Genomic DNA, 23,850 nt, shown 5'->3' with positions numbered 1-23,850 from the left:
AATAACTTCTTTTACATACTGTGTTTGTGTGGAAATGGAAAGCCCCACTCTTGTATACTATTGATGGCAATATTAATTGGTATAACCTTTCTGGAGGACAATTTCATGTTTGTTAAAATTTAAATCTATCCCTTTGTCTCAACAAGTCCATGGCTAAGAATTTGCCTATAGTTATAGTTCCATGGGCATACAAAGATGAGTATAAGGATGTTTCTTGCAGTGTTTTTACCAAAATTATGCTAAGTTAGCTCTTTCCTAAATCTAAGTGATGTTTTTTTAATGTGTTACTGATATATTTTTCTTGTTATTTTAGCCAAACCTGGACAAACCAAGACATCTGCAGCCAAAATAAATAAATCTTCAGGTATGTTTTCTATATTAAGATCCTAGACATGTTAACTTTAAATTATTTAAGCAGTTTTTATCAGTAGTCTTGGATCTCATGTGACACAGTGTGTGCTGAGTATATACCAATCTGTGAAATTTATAGTCATCTAGAAGTTTTGAGAAAGCAGGTTTAGTAGATAGTGCTCTTTCCTTGCAGTGATTATCAAAATAAAATAATTTAACTGGCAAACTGTTTCTCATGATGAATATTGGTGATATTTCCGCCTTTCTCTTTTATTGAGGTCTTCTCTGTTTACTTTCTTTTATAAACAAACTTACAGCAAATTATGTTCTCTTTGCATTTTTTATGGGCTATAGTGGATTTTAAAGTAATTATTAATTTTTTTCTCCTTCCCCTAGCATTTTCCCCATTTCTGTTTTTCTCCCATTTCTGCTAAATGCTGGTTAATTCAGAGTCATCTTTTTAAGAGGATAGAGATCAATGTATTAATTGTCTTTATAATGGTAGGAAGGAAAGGAAGCGGTCTTGAACCACTGTTAGTGGCAGATCCATAATTGTCATATAGTAGTTTCTTAGAAGCAGTAATCTGAGGGAGTCAGGTGTGGCTAGAAAACATGTTTTGAAGATGCACTTACTTAGCAAACAGTTTGATACTACTTTAATAGTAAGTTTATAGGAGTCATTGGTGGAAATCTGGGGGAGTGGGTGCTAAAACCAGTAGCTTCCCCCTTGAGTGTTGGAAATTAATTCTAGATAGTTTTTCCTTAAGTTCTGGTACCCAACTAGAAGTAGTAAAGTGAATCAACTTGTGGTAGTAACATAGGATAGTGAAAGAAACACCTTAAGAGCTCACTGGGGCTAAGGTTACTGCAGTGTGACAAAACGGGAATGACTAAGAAATGACTGGTTGAGTGACAATCTATAAAGATTGGTATTTCTCTTTTTGAGCAAAAATTAAGGTCTGTCTTTGGATATAAAGGGTGGATTTGTAAACTATTCTGATTAAATTTTGCAGATGTCAGTAATTCTTTTTGTTTGTTTAATAACTTCAAAAGCATGATCATATTCTCACAAAAGGTCCTGTTAGGTAGTTAAGGCAGTTACCACCCTGGTTTATAAATGGGGAAACATGCACAGAAATCAGTAAATTCCCCCAGACTTCACACCTTGACTTGGAATTCAACTTGAATTCACTGACTTGTGATCCTGGGCTTTTTCCTTATACTACCTTGCTCGTTGAGCATCCTGATTTTCAGAGCTAAACCTCCTGTTGCTCTCTGAATGAAAAAGTTTTTGACTCTGGTAATCTTTTTAGTGACACTTAGATGATCACAGTCTTTATAAACAACATCATTTTGGAATATAAGCAACAGTAGTATACATATGTACAAAGAAGGGTCAGAACAGTTTAAATAATCCTGCTCAGATAGGGCCCATTAGGAATGAGTCAAAATAGTCTTTATGTGGCCTGACCATGATGTAGGTATTCTTAAGTGCTTTTTAATCAACTGGGAGCCAAGGAAGCATGAGCTGGGAGGTCCTCAATGTAACTGCTTTTGGAGCCATTAAAGTCATCGTGGGATTGTGTTTATATCCTTGAAGTTAGTAATTTTGCTTCTAATTACTAAGTTGATTCACACATTTAGAGATCTGTGTAACTTGCCTGAACGCTGTTTTTAAGTACCCCAAAGGGGAGGTGAATTCTTATTTCAGTGATATTTTTCTTCCTAAAGAAATTATCATTTCTAATTTAGCAAATGACCTGTGTCCCTAAAGATGATAGCATTTTATGTTTTGAATAAAATATAGTTTGTTGCTCTTATATTCTTTGTGAGGTTCTTTGGGAATTGTTGATACTAGTTAAATAAATCAGTTTTGACTAAGCTTTTGTGATTTAGGGAAATCAGCGGGTTCTGTAAAATCTGTGGTAACAGTAGCTGCTAAAGGTAATAAAGCTTCAATCAAAACAGGTAAGACTGTTGGAAAAGAGAGGTTATATTAAGTTTATTCTTAATTCTGCGTTAAAGAATGTAATAAATATGATATCAAAAGCAAGTTTTAATTTGTAGTATGTAATAACATCTTGAAAAGTTTAGTAAATAATTCTTTGATATTTAGAACCTGACACACATAGGACTTTCGTTTTTTGATGCTTTGGTCTTTGACAGTATCTGCCATTGCAGATACATTTTTGTTTAGGAAACATTTCTGACAGCCGTATAATCATAGGTTGCTCTGCCACTTCCCCCCTGTTTAATCTTTTTTTTACTCATTTTTTTAGAGCTGTCACTTCATAATACCTTCCCCAGCTTGTAAAATTCCTCTGATATTTGTTACTTTAAAGATTTTCTTTCCATGTTACAAGGATGTATCCTCCATAAAGAAATGGAACACTAAATTGTAACATGTTGAAAATAACATGATCCATTTATTAATATATTTTTCCAATTGACTAATGTAATTTTAAAGAATCTTTGTGGAAGTTATAAAATAATGATTTTTGTGTGTGTGATTATGGTGTGCTTTTGCCACATGAGGATTTAATAATTTGTGAATCATTAATAGCCCTCAACAAAAGTTGTATCTCAGTTTAAATTTGCTTTTAATCTTATTGGTAAACAGATACTGAAAATAAATGGAAATAAGTATGTGGAAAAGAGCTGCTTTTATAATAAAGTTGAACTACTTATTTACTAATATATTAGTATGAAACATGCTAAATGACTGAATAGACCCTTAGAATAATGGTTCAACTCTACTTTTAAAAGCAAAATCTAGTGGAAAGAAGTCTCTAGAAGTCAAAAAGGCTGGAATTGTCAAAAACAAAGACGCCAGTAAACCTGTGATTGTACCAGGTAAGCTTGAAATGCTGTCATGCAGTGCTTTCTTTTCATTCAATTCTATTGGTATACATTCTAGGTATATTTTGAAATTGTTGCTTAAGAATCGTCAAAAGGATTATTTGGTGTTTCAAAGGAAAACTTGTATTAGCTTTGTCTTAAATCAGGTCAGCCTAAGGAGACTTGAAGTAACAAAATAAACTAGCTTAAGTTCCTGTTTAGATTCATTAGTTTAATTATATTAGTGTGTTTTTCTAGACTATTAAAGCAGACTATTTCATGCAGAAAACTCTGAAATAAAGATGAGTGTGGAAGTCAAAGCCACTGAAAATGGTGCTAAAGAAACTATTTCAGGTAGGTCAATAGAAATTTTATTTTGTTCTCTTATGTTTAAAGATAGAAAATTAAATTTTAGGAAAATAATTTTGTGTCTCATATATATATATATATATTTTCAATACCAGAGTCATACCTAAGTGAAATTAAGAATATTATGATTCAGATCTTCACCTTGTCTCTTGATTAGTCTGAAATTTTGCTCTCAGAAGGAATAAAACAATGTATTATTGAAAAGCCAGTGTTAACTTATGTAGCTATATCCTACTTAAATTCTCTAGTCTTTTACCCATTGTATACATTTTCATGTAGCTACTATTTAATCCATTGTGGAATAAAGTGGGATCTTGATAAATAAAGTATATCTGTGTGAATTCTTATTTTATTTTGTCTCTTAAGAAGTTGCTTTGGAGGCCACAGAAAATGAACCAGTTAACAAGGTCAGTTTTTACATTTTACTTATTTTTTTAAAGCTTAAGAAATTTTGACACAATGTATTTTTCTTACTATAAACCTAGGTAAAAAATACACAGATTTGGTATGGTGAAAAATCCTGGTCATTGGAGACTTTTAAAATATGGCTTGAGTTAAAAAAAATCTTGAGTTACAAAAATTTAGGTGCAGATTATCAATAAATGTACATGTTATTGAGGATTACTTTTCACTGAGAAGAAAATGTTAGGCCAGTTGGGTTTTTGAGTAGAAAACAGGTTGTCAAATTAGAACCAATGGAATTTTGTGAAATTTCTTTTTTCTTAGAAGCAAATTGGAGATACGTTAGTATTTAGAATACCATTTATTTTTTGTGTTTTTAGAGGAGCAAGTGGGGTTTGCAGTTCTATTTGAAGGGCATAAAGTTCACTTTATTGTTTTCGTGTGCTTATATCTGTTATTATGAATATATTAAGATTTCATTAATTTAGACTTTACTGGTTAAGATCTTGAGATCCTTCAGGTGCTCAGGATAAGTTTATTTTAGACTGGTTGCTCCATTCTTCGAGTAGTAACTTAAGTAAGTAGTATGTGTTAACTTACTGTTTTGTTTTAAGAAGAATATTGTAAAACACCAGTAGAGTATCTTAGATTTACTTACTGCACTTTAGAAGGAATCTTTTTTTAATATATATATAAATTTATTCATCTTATTTATTATTTTATTTTTGGCTGCGTTGGGTCTTCGTTGTTGCACGCGGGCTTTCTCTAGCTGTGGCGAGCGGGGGCTACTCTTTGTCGCAGTGTGCGGGCTTCTCATTGCAGTGGCTTCTCTTGTTGCAGAGCACGGGCTCTAGGCATGCAGGCTTCAGTAGTTGTGGCACACAGGCTCAGTAGTTGTGGCACATGGGCTTAGTTGCTCCGCGGCATGTGGGATCTTCCCGGACCAGGGCTCGAACCCGTGTCCCCTGCATTGGCAGGCGGATTCTTAACCATTGTGCCACCAGTGAAGCCCGGGAATCATTTTTGAACACAATTTACTTGCTAGTTAAAAATCATTCTCAACTAGCTTATGAAAATTATAATTTCCCACCTTCCCCCACCAAAAGAAAAGTCACAAATTGCCAAATTTATGCCTTTGGGGATTTCACCAACATCCACTAAAGGAAAAGTTGGCATTTATGAGAGTCATCTTGAAGAGTAAAATAGATCTGAGAGAAGAGAAGGCAGAAATGAAAGTATTTACTTTGTAGTGGGGATTGGGTTATGGGGTAAGGATCCTAAGAGACTAGGTAAACTTTTTTATATTGCCAACAAGGGATTATTTTACTCAGTAAGATAAAAGAATATGCACTGATTTGGAGCATGGGGATCTTAGCATCACAAGGCACAGGAATGGCAACAGTACATGAAAGGAAGGAGCTGTAGTCAGAGACGGGCAAACCTGTGTTTTTAAATTTATTTTTAAGCAGTGGTTGCAGAAGAGAACTGAAGACCTTGACTAGATGACAGGTGGTATGACTGAAATATTCTGTGTACTTGAAGAGTGGAAAAGTGCATTTTGGTTTGTTTTTAATTTGTGGTTTAGACCAGCCTTCTGAATTAATCAGATTTAGTATTAAATACAATTTAAATACTAACATATAACATATGATCTGCAGTGTAAATTTAAGTAAATATAACAGCAGTTAAGTTTTAATGTCAATTCTTAAATTGGTTTTGAAGGAAACAGAAGAAATTTGTGTGGTACTTATTTCTGATTTGCCTAATAAAGGATATTCTATTGAAGAAGTTTACAACCTAGTAAAACCATTTGGTGGTTTAAAGGATATTTTGATTTTATCATCTCATAAAAAGGTAAGAGTTGAAAATAGTTGTGAATTCATGTTGTCTGCAAGCACATTTTGAAAAACATTAACTTCACAAAACTAGGACAAAAGGGTTTAAGAGCAGCACCTCAGAATAAGCTGTCTCAAGTTAAGGCATTTTTAAAATATAAAACACAGATAATCCTTTATTTTAAAGATATATTATTCTAATCAGATGTAGTTTTACGATGGGAAGGATGGATTTCCCCATTAAAGTTTTGCTCAAACATTTACTTTAACAGAAAATACTTTACATCTGTACTATGTTAAAACAAAGTTTTTTAAACAACTTATAAAATTTTGTTGAGCACTCTTTACTAGTATTTCTTTTTGTTTTTTTACCAGTTATACTCAAATGGGAAATAACCATTTTCAGACTCAGACTAGTGAAGTCATCAGTATTTAGAACAACCTAGATTTATCTGTATGTCTTCAGTTTTCTATAATGAGTATATATTGCTTTTGTAATTTAAAAACAAAACAAAATATTGTTAATAATGAACAACTTGTGGAAGGTATTTTATAGGACGTGAAATTTCAGGGAAGTTTAAATAATGGAAACAACACCGTTAGAGTGGTGGGAAGTAGTGTTCTTACTATAGGAAGGAGTTAATGATCACTAGAGATTTTTGAGAGTCAAGCAAGTGTGCTTAAGAAAACAAAGTAGGAGGGGAGAGTAAGTGTAAGTAGTCATATGCAGTTTTACCTTATGTTAAAAGTAGATTATTTGAATGGTTGTACAACTCTATAAATGTATTAAAACCCATTAAATTATACACTTAAACAGGTGAATTTTATGATTTGTAAACTGTATTTCAATAAAGTGTTTTCTAAAAAGCACATTATTTGTAATGTTTAGAGATGGACAAGAATAAGAAAGAATACATTTTTTAATGTAAGAATTTTATGTGATGATACATTAAAATGGGGAAAATTGTGGGAATCTAGGAATGAATAATTCAAATTCATACTTTGCATCATATACCAAAGTGGATGTGTATGTAGATAAATACAGAATCCAAATACAGAAAATCTAGATTATTTATGCCCAGTTTTGATTAGAGTTGAGTAGAATTATTTGGAGATTTAATTCAATTTAATTTAATTATTTGGAGATTTAATATTTTTCTAGATGTTATATGGAAAAATATCAGATTCAGTCATAAAAACATTTTAAACATTTGTGAAACTAAAATTATCATAATCAAAGCAAAATGGAAATAAAAAATTTAAAATATTTATGTAAAATGGGGAACATGGTTCATATAAACATGCTATAAAATATTAAAAGTTTAATAAATTGGCAAATGACATAGAGAGATAATTTATTTTTAAAAATTACAACTATAAATAAAAATATGGACTATTTCCACCTCATTAACTATCAGACATATGGAAGAATGTTCAATCTCTTTACTTACCCAGGTATGAAAATTAAAACCAAAATGTATAGAGTTACAATTTTACACTTATGAAAACAACAAAATAAAAAATAACTTGGTAACCATTACATGTTTCTTTGATTCTTTCATTCCTCATATTTCTCATATTTTGTCAATCATTAAATTTATTTACTCAGGAAATGTTCATTAAATGTTTGCTACATGCTAGATACTGCTCTTGGTACTAAGGGTATAGTGATGAATAAGATAAATAAGATTTCCCTAGTGTCATTTACTACAATGTCCCTTCTTATTTCTCTTTAGTATTGCCTTATGAGTTCAGTTATTCATTATTTCTTGGTTATGGTCGTAATGTTCTAAGGAATGCTTTTTTTATCTTAAAAACATTTACTAAGTTATTCAATTCATTTGACTCTTAAGTATTAAATTTTTTAAGAAAAAGTAACTTAAGATTTATTTTTTCATTCTTGTAATTTGTATTTTAAAAGGCATTTATAGAAATAAATAGAAAATCTGCAGATTCTATGGTAAAATTTTATACCTGCTTCCCAATATCACTGGATGGAAATCAACTCTCAATAAGTATGGCTCCTGACAACATGAATTTAAAAGACGAGGTAAATAATAGACTTACCATCATATTTACTAGAATATTATTAAATTTTTAAATCAGATTTATTATAATCCGTTGTGTTTTCTAGTTTTCTTCTTTGGGTCACATATTTTCTCTCAAAACACTGAGAAAGCATCTTCCTGTTTCTCAATAGTTGCCCATCTCATAGTTTGAGAGTTACCTCCATATTGAGGGAATCCAATCCCTCATGTATGTTGGAATGGAAAAAAAAAGTTGAAAACAGTAGTCTGTAAAGAACCCTATTCTTATCTCACTGCCATTATCTGTCATCCAAACTGGAATTCCAGAGGTTACCATTATAATTTTTTCCTCTCATTTCTCATAACCAGCTGGTCACTAGGTCTGGTCTGTTTTAACTCCTGAATATTTCTGGAATTTGTTCCCTCTTCATCCCATTCACCATTGCTTCACTTCTTTAAAACGCTGGCTAAAATAGTTATTCTTTATATCCTCTACCTTCAGTTTTATCTCCCTCAAAACCTTTTTCACAAAGTCATGAGACTGGCGTACAATTCAAATCTCTTCAAATTCAACTGATTTAGAAACGCTTCATTGTTTCTGTGTGGCCTACAAACATTTACTGCTAAGAGGCATGGAACAGAGATACTAGAATCTAGAGGAAGGTGGAAATGCATGTATTTTTTTAAATTAATACTTATTGGAGTATAGTTGCTTTACAATATTGTGTTAGTTTCTGCTGTACAGCAAAGCGAATTAGTTATACGTATACATATATCCACTCTTTTTTAGATTTCCTTCCCATTTAGTTCACCACAGATCATTGAGTAGAGTTCACTGTGCTATACAGTAGGTTCTCATTAGTTATCTATTTTGTACATAGTAGTGTGTATATGTCAATTCCAGTCTCCCAGTTCGTCCCACCCCCCACCCCCACTTGGTAACTATGTTTGTTCTCTACATCTGTGACTCTGTTTCTGCTTTGCAAATAAGTTCATCTGTACAATTTTTCTAGATTCCACATATAAGCGATATTATACGATATTTGTTTTTCTCTTTTTGACTTACTTCACTCTGTATAACAATCTCTAGGTCGTCCTCATCTCTGCAAATGTCACTATTTCGTTCATTTTTATGGCTGAGTAATATTTCATTGTATACATGTACCACATCTTCTTTATCCATTCCTTTGTCTATGGACAATTTAGGTTGCTTCCATGTCCTGGCTATTGTAAATAGTGCTGTAATGAACATTGAAAATGCATGTATTTTGAAAAAGCCTTCCATTGAGAATCACTCTAATGTGATGTAATTGCTGGGGTGGTTTTATATATATCAGTAGTGTCAAAGAGAAAAAAAAATTTAAGAACCGTAGTCTCATGAGATAAAGTTCCTTTTCTATACATTTAAGCCTTTTATCAGCTAGCCTCTCCCAGCTTTGACATCCCTGTCTTGTGCCACTCTTGGCCTCTTTATATAATTCAGCAGCACCAAATCACTATACACTTAATACCCTGTGATGTTTTTTTTACTAGCCTACATCTCTGTTCTTCCTCATCCCCTATTTTGCTTAGCTGACTTTTTGTTGTGTAATTTGAATTCTCTTACTGTCTGCTAAATTAAATCTCTTATTCTTTGTATATGAAGTTGAGTGTCTTCCCCTAAATGGTACCACCTTATTAGTCTTTAATGTACTTAGGGGATTAGGAAGAATTAAAGTCTATGGGTAGGGTGGGACTTAGATAACTTGTTTTAGGAAGAGGGAAAGATTTTTGGAAGGAACAAATTTTGCTTACTCCTCATTTTATGAAGTAGTTCTTAATGCTTATTCATATAGATTATTTTATTATATCAGTAAATCTTGACTAATTAAATATACAAATAAGAAAGAGCTTACACCTTCAATCTTCTTCTATTTGCCTTTCTAGGAAGCTATATTTACAACGTTGATTAGAGAAAATGACCCAGAGGTGAGTTTTGCATTTAAATGCTTTTTGTACACTTGTTTAATTGATAGAAACATTGGTTGTTTTATTGTTCACCTGTCAAGAATTAAAGAAAATCTTAGCACTAGTTTTAAAATATTGAAGTGATGGAGATGTCAGATGAGTCTTCTCTTGGTAAAAATAAGAAATAGAGGGTAAAGGAGTCCTAATGTGCAATATTTTTTAGATTCTGGAGCCATATTAACTGACGGGTAAATATTCGGTATATTAAGTGTTTTGGGTACATATTATATTGATAGAAGAAAGATTATACTTCCTTTTTTAGTATATTGTTTCACTGATTATTCACATCTAGTACTAAGACCTCACTATCTTTACCCATATAGTCATTTTCTTACTCTTGGGAGAGGACATCACCTGACCTCTGAAAAATAAATTGTTAGTCTGTGTTTTACAGTTTGATACTTTAGCTGTTTTTCTCTTTTTCTATGCTGTCTCCTAAAAAAAAAAAAAAAACTACAGGCAAATGTAGATAAAATTTACGATCGATTTGTACATCTTGATAACTTACCAGAAGATGGACTTCAGTGTGTACTTTGTGTTGGACTTCAGTTTGGAAAAGTGGATCACCATGTATACATGAGTAATAAAAACAAGGTAACAAGGTCACTTCTATTTTCGCTGTATGTTCTGTAGAGAATATATAATTGAACCCTATATTCTTATGATCTGTAACTTTTAATTCAGCTTCTGAACTGAAGCACCTATAACATTATTCAGCCTCTTAGCAGAATTATGATATACCATCATATTTTCTCCTGGGCTGTGGCAGGAAGGAGGAAGAACTCTTAGTTTGAAGGGGAAATAAAAACTTGCACAAGGGAGAAAGGTAATACGTGCAAAGAGCATTATCTTTTGGGGAAGTGCAGACTTGTGTTCATCTAGCCTTAACTACCTTTGTGACCTTAGCTAAGTTGGTTTACACTTTTAGTTCTTATTTATAAAATGAAAGGGTGTCAACCAGGTATTTCTAAAGTCCCTTTACATTTTCTGTGCCCTCTGTCTTCTCTGTTTAATTCAGACGTGTCCATGAAAATTAGATTTTGGTCAACCATGTATTACCTAGAAAGGTAGAAAGGGTTTTATAGCAAAGTTGACAGTATTTGCTTCATAAAAAATACCTAATTGACCAAATAGTAGATACTAATTTCTTTGACATGTTTAAGAAATTTCTTTAACCATGTTTAAGTGTCAGTTCAGTGGCATTTAAGTATATTCACGTTGTTGTGCAGCCATCACCACTATCCATCTCCAGAACTTTTTCATTTTCACAAACTAAAACTCCCTGTCCATTAAACAACAACTCTCCATGTCCCCTTTTCCTAGCCCCTGGCAACCACCATTCTACCATTTAAATTTCTGTCTCTGAATTTAACTACTTTAGGTACCTCATATAAGTGGAATCATACAATTTTTGTCCTTCTGTGTCTGGCTTATTTCACTTAGCATGTCTTCCAGCATGTATTGTAGCATATGTCAGAATTTTCCTTCTTGAGGCTGAATAATATTCCATTGTATATATGTACCACATGTGTTTATCCACTCGTCTGTTGATCGACACTTGGGTTGCTTCCACCTTTTGACTGTGAATAATACTGGTATGAATATGGGTGTACAAATACTTGTTCCAGTTCTGGCTTTCAATTCTTTTAGGTATATACTAAAAAATGAAATTGCTGGATTCTATGGTAATTCTACTTTTAATTTTTTTAGGAACTATTAATTAATACTTTTCTGTCTTTTCCAAAGGCAATTCTTCAGTTAGATAGTCCTGAATCTGCTCAGTCAATGTACAGCTTTCTGAAACAAAATCCACAGAACATAGGTAACCATGTATTGACCTGCACATTATCTCCAAAGATAGACTCATCAGAGGTAAGATTATTTTGTATCAACTTTTGTGCTTTTAGAAAATGAGGAAAGCATAAAGGTCATTCTCCCAAAGCTAGAAGATACACTCTGAAGCTGATTTCGAGAATTATTCTTGGACAATAGTCAAACTCATTCTGAGTTTAGATACTGTTTCTTTTAAAAATTTATTTTGCAATCATTATTCCAATTTCATGGTTTATGGGACAGTATAAATTTGTATAAATGAGAGTAGATTGAGGTAATTTTAGAAAATGTAGCATATTCATTCTGATGCTTACTGTGGACATATGTGCAGAGTGATGCCATATACATAGCATGATTATCTCCAGAATGCAGTCTGCATTGAGTCCATTTTGACTTCCTCCTGATAGAAGTTTTTTTCTTTTACTTGTTTAAATTATTATACTCTCTTCTTTCATAAGAAAGAAGATTTTACAGGTTCTTGGCTTGCACAGTAATAATCTTTGAAAACTATGAATAGTCTACCTTTGAAAGAATTAAATTGAAACTCAGATGTTTTCTCTTTCTAATAGTTTCATTATATCTCAATAGCAGGAGGTAAATAGGGCCTTATATTTGGTGTCTGCTGGTTTTTGTTAATCTGCCAAACTCGTGCTTGCTCAAGAAAGAGAAAATTCCACCATCTAAATCCAGATTAAATAGAGCACCTATAAGTAAATGAATGCATCATGATACTGATTTAAGCACAAATTTTTTTTTTTTAATTTATTTATTTTTGGCTGCATTGGGTCTTCGTTGCTGCGTGCAGGCTTTCTTTCGTTGCAGCGAGCGGGGGCTATTCTTCATTGCGGTGTGCAGGCTTCTCATTGCGGTGGCTTCTCTTGTTGCGGAGCATGGGCTCTAGGCACAAGGGCTTCAGTAGTTGTGGCACACGGGCTTCAGTAGTTGTGGCACACGGGCTTAGTTGCTCTGTGGCATGTGGGATCTTCCCAGACCAGGGCTCGAACCCATGTCCCCTGCATTGGCAGGCGGATTCTTAACCACTGGGCCACCAGGGAAGTCCTTAAGCACAAATTTGTGTGGCTTGTTTAACCTGATTTCAGAAAAAAATTTTTTTTAAGTTTTTAGCATTTTTTTTTTCTCAACAGAACATTGTATTTTTAAAACTTTGTGTTGTGGTATGTTTCAAGTTATTACTTTCAACTATGTTCAGAATTACAGTAAACACAGACTACACATAAATTTTTCTTCCAGAATTGTGGTCCCAAATTCTTAGACTTAAAGAAAATGAAACAAGTGGAAATTATATGAAACTTCTGCCTAAATTAATGCTTTTATTTCCCACATCCTAACTCAACCTCATTCTTACAGCTTATTAAATTGAAGAGCACATTTAACTTATTATAAAAGACTTATTAGCTCCACCACTGATAAGCTAGCCTTGTAATCTTGAGCATGTCACATAATGTCCATTATATCCATTTAACAAATCATAAATTGGATAGTAGAGGCAGGTGGACTAATTTCAAGGTGTTGTAATAGTCTATATGAGAGGTAATGAAAGCCTAAGCTAGACTATGAGGTGGAAATAAATCCTGCCCCCAGATTTTTTTAATAACAGTTTTTAATTTACCATGTTTATAATGAGTTAATTAGTATCCTATGTTACCCTCTGTTCAATATCCTCCCCCCATTTTTGTTACCTGTAATGTTACTTCCACATGTAGTACATTACAACCTTTAATTCTATAACTATAGTTACCTTGCATACAGAGTATGAAGGCTTAATTCTAAGTACGGAAACCCAGTACCTGCATTTTTGATATCTTGATTATGAAGATATTTACTGCAGAATTTAGTAATGAGAGTAGGTCTATAAAGAAAGAAATACGTGTAACTTGCACACTTGGAAGTGACTCTCTTATACTCCCGGTCTTTTCTCAAAATGATGCTGTGTTTTTGTTCAGTATTTGGGTTATGGCTTTCCTGTACAGTTTAGGAGTTGTTGTTTTGTTGTTGAAAGGAAAAAAGAAGACTGTCTTCATGTTACTCGGGTCACATAACTTAATTACTATTTGTTGAATAGAATATGCTCTCTTCTTAGAGCTATTCTTCTGACACCCTGTTCTAAATTTATGGCCATTTGCTTTGTAAAGGCATCTATATACCTTTGATTTTCTTTTTATTGCTCTTCTGAGTTACTTCTGTTATTTCTTGGACTATGTATCTCCTACTCTCTTGGATTACTTTCTGTTTGCCAGAATATATTGTCAAATAATTTTCCCAGAAAGTATGTATGGCCAGTAAACTTTCTAAATCCCTGCATATTTGGAAATGACTTTATTTTTCTCTTACATGTTTCATTGATGGTGTGTCCAGGTGGAGAATTCTGTCCTCAGATTGTTCTTGCTTTTATTGTTTTGTTTTTCTTAACCATTGTTGTTAAGGAGAAGGCTGATTCCAATCCTACCTCTGTGTAATTTTTTTTTTTCTCTTTGAAACCTTTTAGCATTTATTCCTAGTTCATTTAGCAAGTAGTTATCTAATTCCTTCTCTATGCCAGCACTGTTTTAGATTTTGGAATACATTGGTAAACAGAGAAGTCAATGGCCCAGTCTTCAAGGAGCTTATTTTATATATACACACACACACACACACACACACACACACGTATATATACATAGTGTCAGGTGGTAAAAAGTGCTATGAAGTGCTGTGGAGAAAAATCAAGAAAAAATGATAGAGTGTGCTGGATGGCGGGGTGTGCAGGGGGATATGTGTATTTTAGAGTGGTCAGGCCCCTCTGAGAAAGAGTTATTTGAGAGACCTGAAAGAAAGAAGTAAGAGAGCGAACTCTACTGACGTATCAAAGAGAAGAGGTTTTTAGAGAGAACAAGAGCTAAGGCCTTAAGGACGTATTTGGTGATTCGGGAATTCCAAGGAGGATCAGTATGGCTGGTGCAGTGAGCAAGGTTTTAACTTGGTTTGGGACTTATTTCCTATATCCTGCTTAGATCATTCATTGAATTTATGAAATCTAAAAATTAGTGTGTTCCTTCACCTGAGGAAAATTTTCCTCTTATGTCTTTTTTTTTTTTTTTTTGAACATCTTTATTGAAGTATAATTGCCTTACAATGGTGTGTTAGCTTCTGCTTTATAACAAAGTTAATCAGTTATACATATACAATATGTTCCCATATCTCTTCCCTCTTGCATCTCCCTCCCTCCCACCCTCCCCATCCCACCCCTCTAGGTGGTCACAAAGCACCGAGCTGATCTCCCTGTGCTATGCGGCTGCTTCCCACTAGCTATCTATTTTACATTTGGTAGTGTATGTATGTCCATGACACTCTCTCACCCTGTCACATCTCACCCCACCCCCTCCCCATATCCTCAAGTCCATTCTCTAGTAGGTCTGTGTCTTTATTCCCGTCTTGCCACTAGGTTCTTCATGGCTTTTTTTTTTTCCTTAGATTCCGTATATATGTGTTAGCATACTGTATTTGTTTTTCTCTTTCTGACTTACTTCACTCTGTATGACAGACTCTAACTCCATCCACCTCATTACAAGTACCTCCATTTCATTTCTTTTTATGGCTGAGTAATATTCCATTGTATATATGTGCCACATCTTCTTTATCCATTCATCTGTCAACGGACATTTAGGTTGCTTCCATGTCCTGGCTATTGTAAATAGAGCTGCAATGAACATTTTGGTACATGACTCTTTTTGAACTATGGTTTTCTCAGGGTATATGCCCAGTAGTGGGATTGCTGGATCGTATGGTAGTTCTATTTGTAGTTTTTTAAGGAACCTCCATACTGTTCTCCATAGTGGCTGTATCAATTTACATTCCCACCAACAGTGCAAGAGAGTTCCCTTTCCTCCACACCCTCTCCAGCATTTATTGTTTCTAGATTTTTTGATGATGGCCATTCTGACTGGTGTGAGATGATATCTCATTGTAGTTTTGATTTGCATTTCTCTAATGATTAATGATGTTGAGCATTCTTTCATGTGTCTGTAGGCCATCTGTATATCTTCTTTGGAGAAATGTCTATTTAGGTCTTCTGCCCATTTTGGATTGGGTTGTTCGTTTTTTTGTTATTGAGCTGCATGAGCTGCTTGTAAATCTTGGAGATTAATCCTTTGTCAGTTGCTTCATTTGCAAATATTTTCTCCCATTCTGAGGGTTGTCTTTTGGTCTTGTTTATGGTTTCCTTTGCTGTGCAAAAGCTTTTAAGTTTCATTAGGTCCCATTTGTTTATTTGTGTTCTTATTTCCATTTCTCTGGGAGCTGGGTCAAAAAGAATCTTGCTGTGATGTATGTCATAGAGTGTTCTGCCTATGTTTTCCTCTAAGAGTTTGATAGTGTCTGGTCTTACACTTAGGTCTTTAATCCATTTTGAGTTTATTTTTGTGCATGGTGTCAGGGAGTGTTCTAATTTCATACTTTTACATGTATCTGTCCAATTTTCCCAGCACCACTTGTTGAAGAGGCTGTCTTTTCTCCACTGTATATGCTTGCCTCCTTTATCAAAGATAAGGTGACCATATGTGCGTGGGTTTATCTCTGGGCTTTCTATCCTGTTCCATTGATCAATATTTCTGTTTTTGTGCCAGTACCAAACTGTCTTGATTACTGTAGCTTTGTAGTATAGTCTGAAGTCAGGGAGTCTGATTCCTCCAGCTCCGTTTTTCTTTCTCAAGATGGCTTTGGCTATTCGGGGTCTTTTGTGTTTCCATACAAATTGTGAAATTTTTTGTTCTAGTTCTGTGAAAAATGCCAGTGGTAGTTTGATAGGGATTGCATTGAATCTGTAGATTGCTTTGGGTAGTAGAGTCATTTTCACAATGTTGATTCTTCCAATCCAGGAACATGGTATATCTTTCCATCTATTTGTATCATCTTTAATTTCTTTCATCAGTGTCTTATAATTTCTGCATACAGGTCTTTTGTCTCCTTAGGTAGGTTTATTCCTAGATATTTTATTCTTTTTGTTGCAATGGTAAACGGGAGTGTTTTCTTAATTTCACTTTCAGATTTTTCGTCATTAGTGTATAGAAATGCAAGAGATTTCTGTGCATTAATTTTGTATCCTGCTACTTTACCAAATTCATTGATTAGCTCTAGGAGTTTTCTGGTAGCATCTTTAGGATTCTCTATGTATAGTATCATGTCATCTGCAAACAGTGACAGCTTTACTTCTTCTTTTCCGATTTGGATTCTTTTTATTTCTTTGTCTTCTCTGATTGCTGTGGCTAACACTTCCAAAACTATGTTGAATAATAGTGGTGAGAGTGGGCAACCTTGTCTTGTTCCTGATCTTAGTGGAAATGGTTTCAGTTTTTCACCATTGAGGACAATGTTGGCTGTGGGTTTGTCATATATGGCCTTTATTATGTTGAGGAAAGTTCCCTCTGTGCCTACTTTCTGCAGGGCTTTTATCATAAATGGGTGTTGAATTTTGTCGAAAGCTTTCTCTGCATCTATTGAGATGATCATATGGTTTTTCTCCTTCAATTTGTTAATATGATGTATTCACGTTGATTGATTTGCGTATATTGAAGAATCCTTGCATTCCTGGAATAAACCCCACTTGATCATGGTGTATGATCCTTTTAATGTGCTGTTGGATTCTGTTTGCTAGTATTTTGTTGAGGATTTTTGCATCTATGTTCATCAGTGATATTGGCCTGTAGTTTTCTTTCTTTGTGACATCTTTGTCTGGTTTTGGTATCAGGGTGATGGTGGCCTCGTAGAATGAGTTTGGGAGTGTTCCTCCCTCTGCAATATTTTGGAAGAGTTTGAGAAGGATAGGTGTTAGCTCTTCTCTAAATGTTTGATAGAATTCACCTGTGAAGCCATCTGGTCCTTGGCTTTTGTTTGTTGGAAGGTTTTTAATCACAGTTTCAATTTCAGTGATTGTGATTGGTCTGTTCATATTTTCTATTTCTTCCTGGTTCAGTCTCGGCAGTTTGTGCATTTCTAAGAATCTGTCCATTTCTTCCAGGTTGTCCATTTTATTGGCGTAGAGTTGCTTGTAGTAATCTCTCATGATCTTTTGTATTTCTGCAGTGTCAGTGGTTACTTCTCCTTTTTCATTTCTAATTCTATTGATTTGAGTCTTCTCCCTTTTTCTCTTGATGAGTCTGGCTAATGGTTTATCAATTTTGTTTATCTTCTCAAAGAACCAGCTTTTAGTTTTATTGATTTTGCTATTGTTTCCTTCATTTCTTTTTCATTTATTTCTGACCTGATCTTTATGATTTCTTTCCTTCTGCTAGCTTTGGGGTTTTTTTTGTTCTTCTTTCTCTAATTGCTTTAGGTGCAAGGTTAGGTTGTTTATTCGAGATGTTTCCTGTTTCTTGAGGTAGGCTTGTATTGCTATAAACTTCCCTCTTAGCACTGCTTTTGCTGCGTCCCATAGGTTTTGGGTCGTCGTATCTCCATTGTCATTTGTTTCTAGGTATTTTTTGATTTCCCCTTTGATTTCTTCAGTGATCACTTCGTTATTAAGTAGTGTATTGTGTAGCCTCCATGTGTTTGTATTTTTTACAGATCTTTTCCTGTAATTGATATCTAGTCTCATAGCGTTGTGGTCGGAAAAGATACTTGATACGATTTCAATTTTCTTAAATTTACCAAGGCTTGATTTGTGACCCAAGATATGATCTATCCTGGAGAATGTTCCATGCGCACTTGAGAAAAATGTGTATTCTGTTGTTTTTGGGTGGAATGTCCTATAAATATCAATTAAGTCCATCTTGTTTAATGTATCATTTAAAGCTTGTGTTTCCTTATTTATTTTCATTTTGGATGATCTGTCCATTGGTGAAAGTGGGGTGTTAAAGTCCCCTACTATGATTGTGTTGCTGTCGATTTCCCCTTTCCCCTTTTATGGCTGTTAGTATTTGCCTTATGTATTGAGGTCCTCCTATGTTGGGTGCATAAATATTTACAATTGTTATACCTTCCTCTTGGATCGATCCCTTGATCATTATATAGTGTCCTTCTTTGTCTCTTATAATATTCTTTATTTTAAAGTCTATTTTGTCTGATATGAGAATTGCTACTCCAGCTTTCTTTTGATTTCCATTTGCATGGAATATCTTTTTCCATCCCCTCACTTTCAGTCTGTATGTGTCTCTAGGTCTGAAGTGGGTCTCTTGTAGACAGCATATATACGGGTCCTGTTCTGTATCCACTCAGCCAGTCCGTGTCTCCTGGTGGGAGCATTCAATCCATCCACATTCAAGGCAACCATCGATATGTATGTTCCCATTCCCACCCTCCCAAATGCTTTGGGTTTGTTATTGTAGGTGTTTTCCTTCTCTTGTGTTTCTTGCCTAGAGAAGTTCCCCCAGCATTTGTTGTAAAGCTGGCTTGGTGGTGCTGAACTCTCTCAGCCCTCGCCCGTCTGTAAAGGTCTTAATCTCTCCATCACATCTGAATGAGATCCTTGCTGGGCAGAGTAATCTTGGCTGTAGGTTTTTCTCCTTCATCACTTTAAGTATATCCTGCCACTCCCTTCTGGCTTGCAGAGTTTCTGCTGAAAGATCAGATGTTAACCTTATGGGGATTCCCTTGTGTGTTATTTGTTGTTTTTCCCTTGCTGCTTTTAATATGTTTTCTTTATATTTAATTTTTGACAGTTTGATTAATATGTGTCTTGGCGTGTTTCTCCTTGGGTTTATCCTGTATGGGACTCTCTGTGCTTCCTGGACTTGATTAACTATTTCCTTTCCCATATTAGGGAAGTTTTCAACTATAATCTCTTCAAATATTTTCTCAGTCCCTTTCTTTTTCTCTTCTTCTTCTGGGACCCCTATAATTCGAATGTTGGTGCGTTTAATGTTGTCCCAGAGGTCTCTGGGACTGTCCTCAGTTCTTTTCATTCTTTTTTCTTTATCCTGCTCTGCAGTAGTTATTTCCACCATTTTATCTTCCAGGTCACTTATCCTTTCTTCTGCCTCAGTTATTCTGCTATTGATCCCATCTAGAGTATTTTTAATTTCATTTATTGTGTTTTTCATCGTTGCTTGGTTCCTCTTTAGTTCTTCTACGTCCTTGTTAAATGTTTCTTGCATTTTGTCTATTCTATTTCCAAGATTTTGGATCATCCTTACTATCATTATTCTGAATTCTTTTTCAGGTAGACTACCTATTTCCTCTTCATTTGTTAGGTCTGGTGTGTTTTGACCCTGCTCCTTCATCTGCTGTGTGTTTTTCTGTCGTCTCATTTTGCTTATCTTACTGTGTTTGGGGTCTCCTTTTCACAGGCTGCAGGTTCGTAGTTCCCGTTGTTTTTGGTATCTGTCCCCAGTGGGTAAGGTTGGTTCAGTGGGTTGTGTAGGCTTCCTGGTGGAGGGGACTATTGCCTGTGTTCTGGTGGATGAGGTTGAATCTTGTCTTTCTGGTGGGCATGTCCACGTCTGGTGGTGTGTTTTGGGGTGTCTGTGGCCTTATGATTTTAGGCAGCCTCCCTGCTAATGGATGGGGCTGTGTTCCTGTCTTGCTAGTTGTTTGGCATAGGTTGTCCAGCCCTGTAGCTTGCTGGTCGTTGAGTGAAGCTGGGTCTTGATGTTGAGATGGAGATCTCTGAGAGATTTTTGCCGTTTGGTATTACGTGGAGCTGGTAGGTCTCTTGTGGACCAGTGTCCTGAAGTTGGCTCTCCCACCTCAGAGGCACAGCCCTGATGCCTGGCTGGAGCACCAAGAGCCTTTCATCCACACAGCTCAGAATATAAGGGAGAAAAAAATAGAAAGAAAAAAAGAGGATAAAATAAAATAAAACAAAGCTATTATAATAAAAAATAAGAAAAAAAATTATTAAGAGTAAATGTATTCAGAAAAAGATTTTTGTTTTAATTTTTAAGAATAGATTTATTAATTTTTTATAGTAAAAAATAAGAAAAAAATTTTTAAGAAAAAAATTTATTAAGAAAAAAATTTTTAATTTTTTAAAATAAAAAATATGAAAAAACTTATTAAAAAATTTTTTAATTTCTAAAAATAGAAAATATGGAAAAAATTATTAAGAAAACATATATTAGGGAAAAAAATTTTTTTAAGTTAAAAAAAAAAAAAAAAAATGGACGGACCTAACCCTAGGACTGATGGTGAAAGCAAAGCTATACAGACAAAATCTCACCCAAAAGCATACACATATACACTCACAAAAAAAGGAAAAGGGGAAATTAATATATCCTGCTCCTAAAGTCCACCTTTTGAATTTGGGATGATTCGTTGTCTATTCAGGTATTCAACAGATGCAGGCACATCAAGTTGTTTGTGGAGCTTTAATCCGCTGCTTCTGAGGCTGCTGGGGGAGATTTCCCTTTCTCTTCTTTGTTCATACAGCTCCCAGCGTTCAGCTTTGGATTTGGACCCGCCTCTGCATGTACGTCGCCTGAGGGCATCCGTTCCCCGCCCAGACAGAACGGGGTTAAAGGAGCAGCTGCTTCGGGGGCTCTGGGTCACTCAGGCCGGGGGAGGGAGCCGTACGGAGGAGGCGGGGCGAGCCTGCGGCGTCAGAGGCGTCGTGAAGTTGCAGCAGCCTGAGGCGCACCGTGCGTTCTCCCGGGGAAGTTGTCCCTGGATCATGGGAGCCTGGCAGTGGCGGGCTGCACAGGCTCCCGGGAGGGGCGGTGTGGAGAGTGACCTGTGCTCGCACACAGGCTTCTTGGTGGCGGCGGCAGCAGCCTTAGCGTTTCCTACCAGTCTCTGGGGTCCGCGCTGATGGCCACGGCTCGCGCCCGTCTCTGGGGTCCGCGCTGTTAGCCGCGGCTCACGCCCACCTCTGGAGTTCGTCTAGGTGGCGCTCTGAATCCCCTCTCCTTGCGCGCCGCGAAACAAAGAGGCAAGAAAAAGTCTTGCCTCTTCGGCGGCTGCAGACCTCCTCTCCGGCTCCCTCCCGGCTCGCCACGGCACGCCAACCCCTTCAGGCTGTGTTCACGCTGCCAACCCCAGTCCTCTCCCTGCGATCCGACCGAAGCCCGCACCTCAGCTCCCAGCCCCGCCTGCCCCAGCGGGTGAGCAGACAAGCCTCTCGGGCTGGTGAGCGCTGCTCGGCGCTGAGCCTCTGTGTGGGAATCTCTCCATTTTTCCCTCTGCGCCCCTGTTGCTGTGGGATCCGCGCTGATAGCCGCGGCTCGCACCCGTCTCTGGATTTCGTTTAGGCAGCGCTCTGAATCCCCTCTCCTTGCGCGCCGCGAAACAAAGAGGCAAGAAAAAGTCTCTTGCCTCTTCGGCAGCTGCAGACTTTTTCCCGGACTCCCTCCCGGCTAGCACCAAAGCCCGAGCCTCAGCTCCCAGCCCCCGCCCGCCCTGGCGGGTGAGCAGACAAGCCTCTCGGGCTGGTGAGTGCTGGTTGGCGCCGAGCCTCTGTGCGGGAGTCTCTCCGCTTTGCCCTCCGCACCCCTGTGGCTGTGCTCTCCTCCGCGGCTCCGAAGCTTCCCCCCTCTGCCACCCGCAGTCTCTGCCCACAAAGGGGCTTCCTAGTGCCTGGAAACCTTTCCTCCTTCACGGCTCCCTCCTACTGGTGCAGGTCCCGTCCCTATTCTTTTGTCTCTGTTATTTCTTTTTTCTTTTACCCTACCCAAGTACGTGGGGATTTTCTTGCCTTTTGGGAGGTCTGACGTCTTCTGCCAGCGTTCAGTGGGTGTTCTGTAGGAGCAGTTCCACGTGTAGATGTATTTCTACTGTATCTGTGGGAAGGAAGGTGATCTCCGCGTCTTACTCTTCCGCCATCTTGCCCCTACTCTCCTCTTATGTCTTTGAATATTTCTTCTCTTCAGATTTTAATGTTCTGTCTTTCTGGAAGTAGCACCTGTACTGATATTATGGATGCTATATCCTATTGAATTTTTTTTTAGAAAAATTTTTTAGAGAGTATTCTTTAGAGTTGTTTTTAAAGCAGTTCTCTGAAATATCTTCAGTCAGCTTTGTATGCTTGATTTGTTCTCTCTTGTGCATTTGTTTTTCTCTTCTATTAATTTATGAATAAAGAAGCAAGTTAGCTAATACAGGTATCTGGTACAGATTTTCTCTACTATCATATAGGTTGGTTTTGGTTTTGGTTTTGGTTTTGGTTTCCTCTAACAAGTTTCTCCCATGAATGAGAAGACCGCTTGTAAGCACTGTGGATGGGACTCATCAACTGCCATCTTTAATTTTCTTTATATACCATTACAGTGTAGAGTGGATACCTTACCAGAGACCCTAGTAAAGAAGGCCTTTACTCTGGGACTCCAACACCCACACCGGGAACCTCTCTAGAAATATTATTCAGTTTCTATACAATATAATTCTCAGCTTTTAATCTGAGAAAATCTAGAGAAAGATAATTCTCAACTCAGCACACGATTCCCCACAGAAAAAACCTTCAGCTAGTATATGTAAGTTCTAAAGGGCAGATATTTTTGCTCTTTTGTTCAGTGATGTATCCTAAGTGCCTGGACCAGTGCTTGGCATAAGCACTGAATTTTAATTCCTCCTTTCATTTTGGGCCCCAAGACATTGCTTTCTTGGTGGTTCAGATACATGTTTAAAAGGATTATTGTTAAATTTTGTCCAGCACTTCTGTGTGTTTTGAGTAGAAAGCTTTCTAAGTCAACTAGTCTCTCATAAATAGAAGTCTTTTAAAATAATAATTGCACAAAAAATACGTTGATATTTCAGATTACTTGTTTTTTGTTTTTTTTTTTTTAAAGAATTTCACTTTTATTTATTTATTTATTTTGGCTGTGTTGGGTCTTCGTTTCTGTGCGAGGGCTTTCTCTAGTTGAGGCAAGTGGGGGCCACTCTTCATCGCGGTGCGCGGGCCTCTCACTATCGCGGCCTCTCCTATTGTGGAGCACAGGCTCCAGACGCGCAGGCTCAGTAGTTGTGGCTCACGGGCTTAGTTGCTCCGCGGCATGTGGGATCTTCCCAGACCAGGGCTCGAACCCGTGTCCCCTGCATTGGCAGGCAGATTCTCAACCACTGCGCCACCAGGGAAGCCCAGGTTACTTGTTTTTATTCTTAGCAAAAGGTAGTATTTCCAGGCTTTTAAAGTTAAAGTTTTCTTATTTATTATCAACATTATGGAAACTTATTTTTCTCATTAATTTCTGTGTGTCATTTATTCTGTATAATCTTATTTAGAGATCTTTATCTAAAAATGGGAAAAAAATTCTAGAACCTGA

General features: G+C 36.3%; 1 protein-coding gene across 5 annotated transcripts in view; it reads left to right on the top strand.

Annotated features, from left to right (window-relative positions):
- The window catches only part of ZNF638 (zinc finger protein 638), a 97,096-nt gene that overhangs the window by 57,584 nt on the left and 15,662 nt on the right, over nt 1-23,850 (top strand). For all 5 annotated transcript variants that reach the window (XM_036872333.1, XM_036872334.1, XM_036872337.1 and 2 more), the window contains 10 exons: nt 314-364; nt 2,248-2,319; nt 3,118-3,204; nt 3,475-3,543; nt 3,925-3,965; nt 5,683-5,814; nt 7,717-7,845; nt 9,749-9,790; nt 10,289-10,423; nt 11,576-11,701. In XM_036872333.1, coding sequence (XP_036728228.1) covers nt 314-364; nt 2,248-2,319; nt 3,118-3,204; nt 3,475-3,543; nt 3,925-3,965; nt 5,683-5,814; nt 7,717-7,845; nt 9,749-9,790; nt 10,289-10,423; nt 11,576-11,701 — 884 coding nt within the window. The remainder of the gene's footprint in view (nt 1-313; nt 365-2,247; nt 2,320-3,117; nt 3,205-3,474; nt 3,544-3,924; nt 3,966-5,682; nt 5,815-7,716; nt 7,846-9,748; nt 9,791-10,288; nt 10,424-11,575; nt 11,702-23,850) is intronic.

Source organism: Balaenoptera musculus, chromosome 13 (genome assembly GCF_009873245.2).
Source record: "Balaenoptera musculus isolate JJ_BM4_2016_0621 chromosome 13, mBalMus1.pri.v3, whole genome shotgun sequence".
NCBI classification, from domain to species: Eukaryota; Metazoa; Chordata; class Mammalia; order Artiodactyla; family Balaenopteridae; genus Balaenoptera; species Balaenoptera musculus.
Note: the sequence above shows the minus strand (reverse complement) of the source record. Positions and strands in the feature narration are given on the sequence as shown.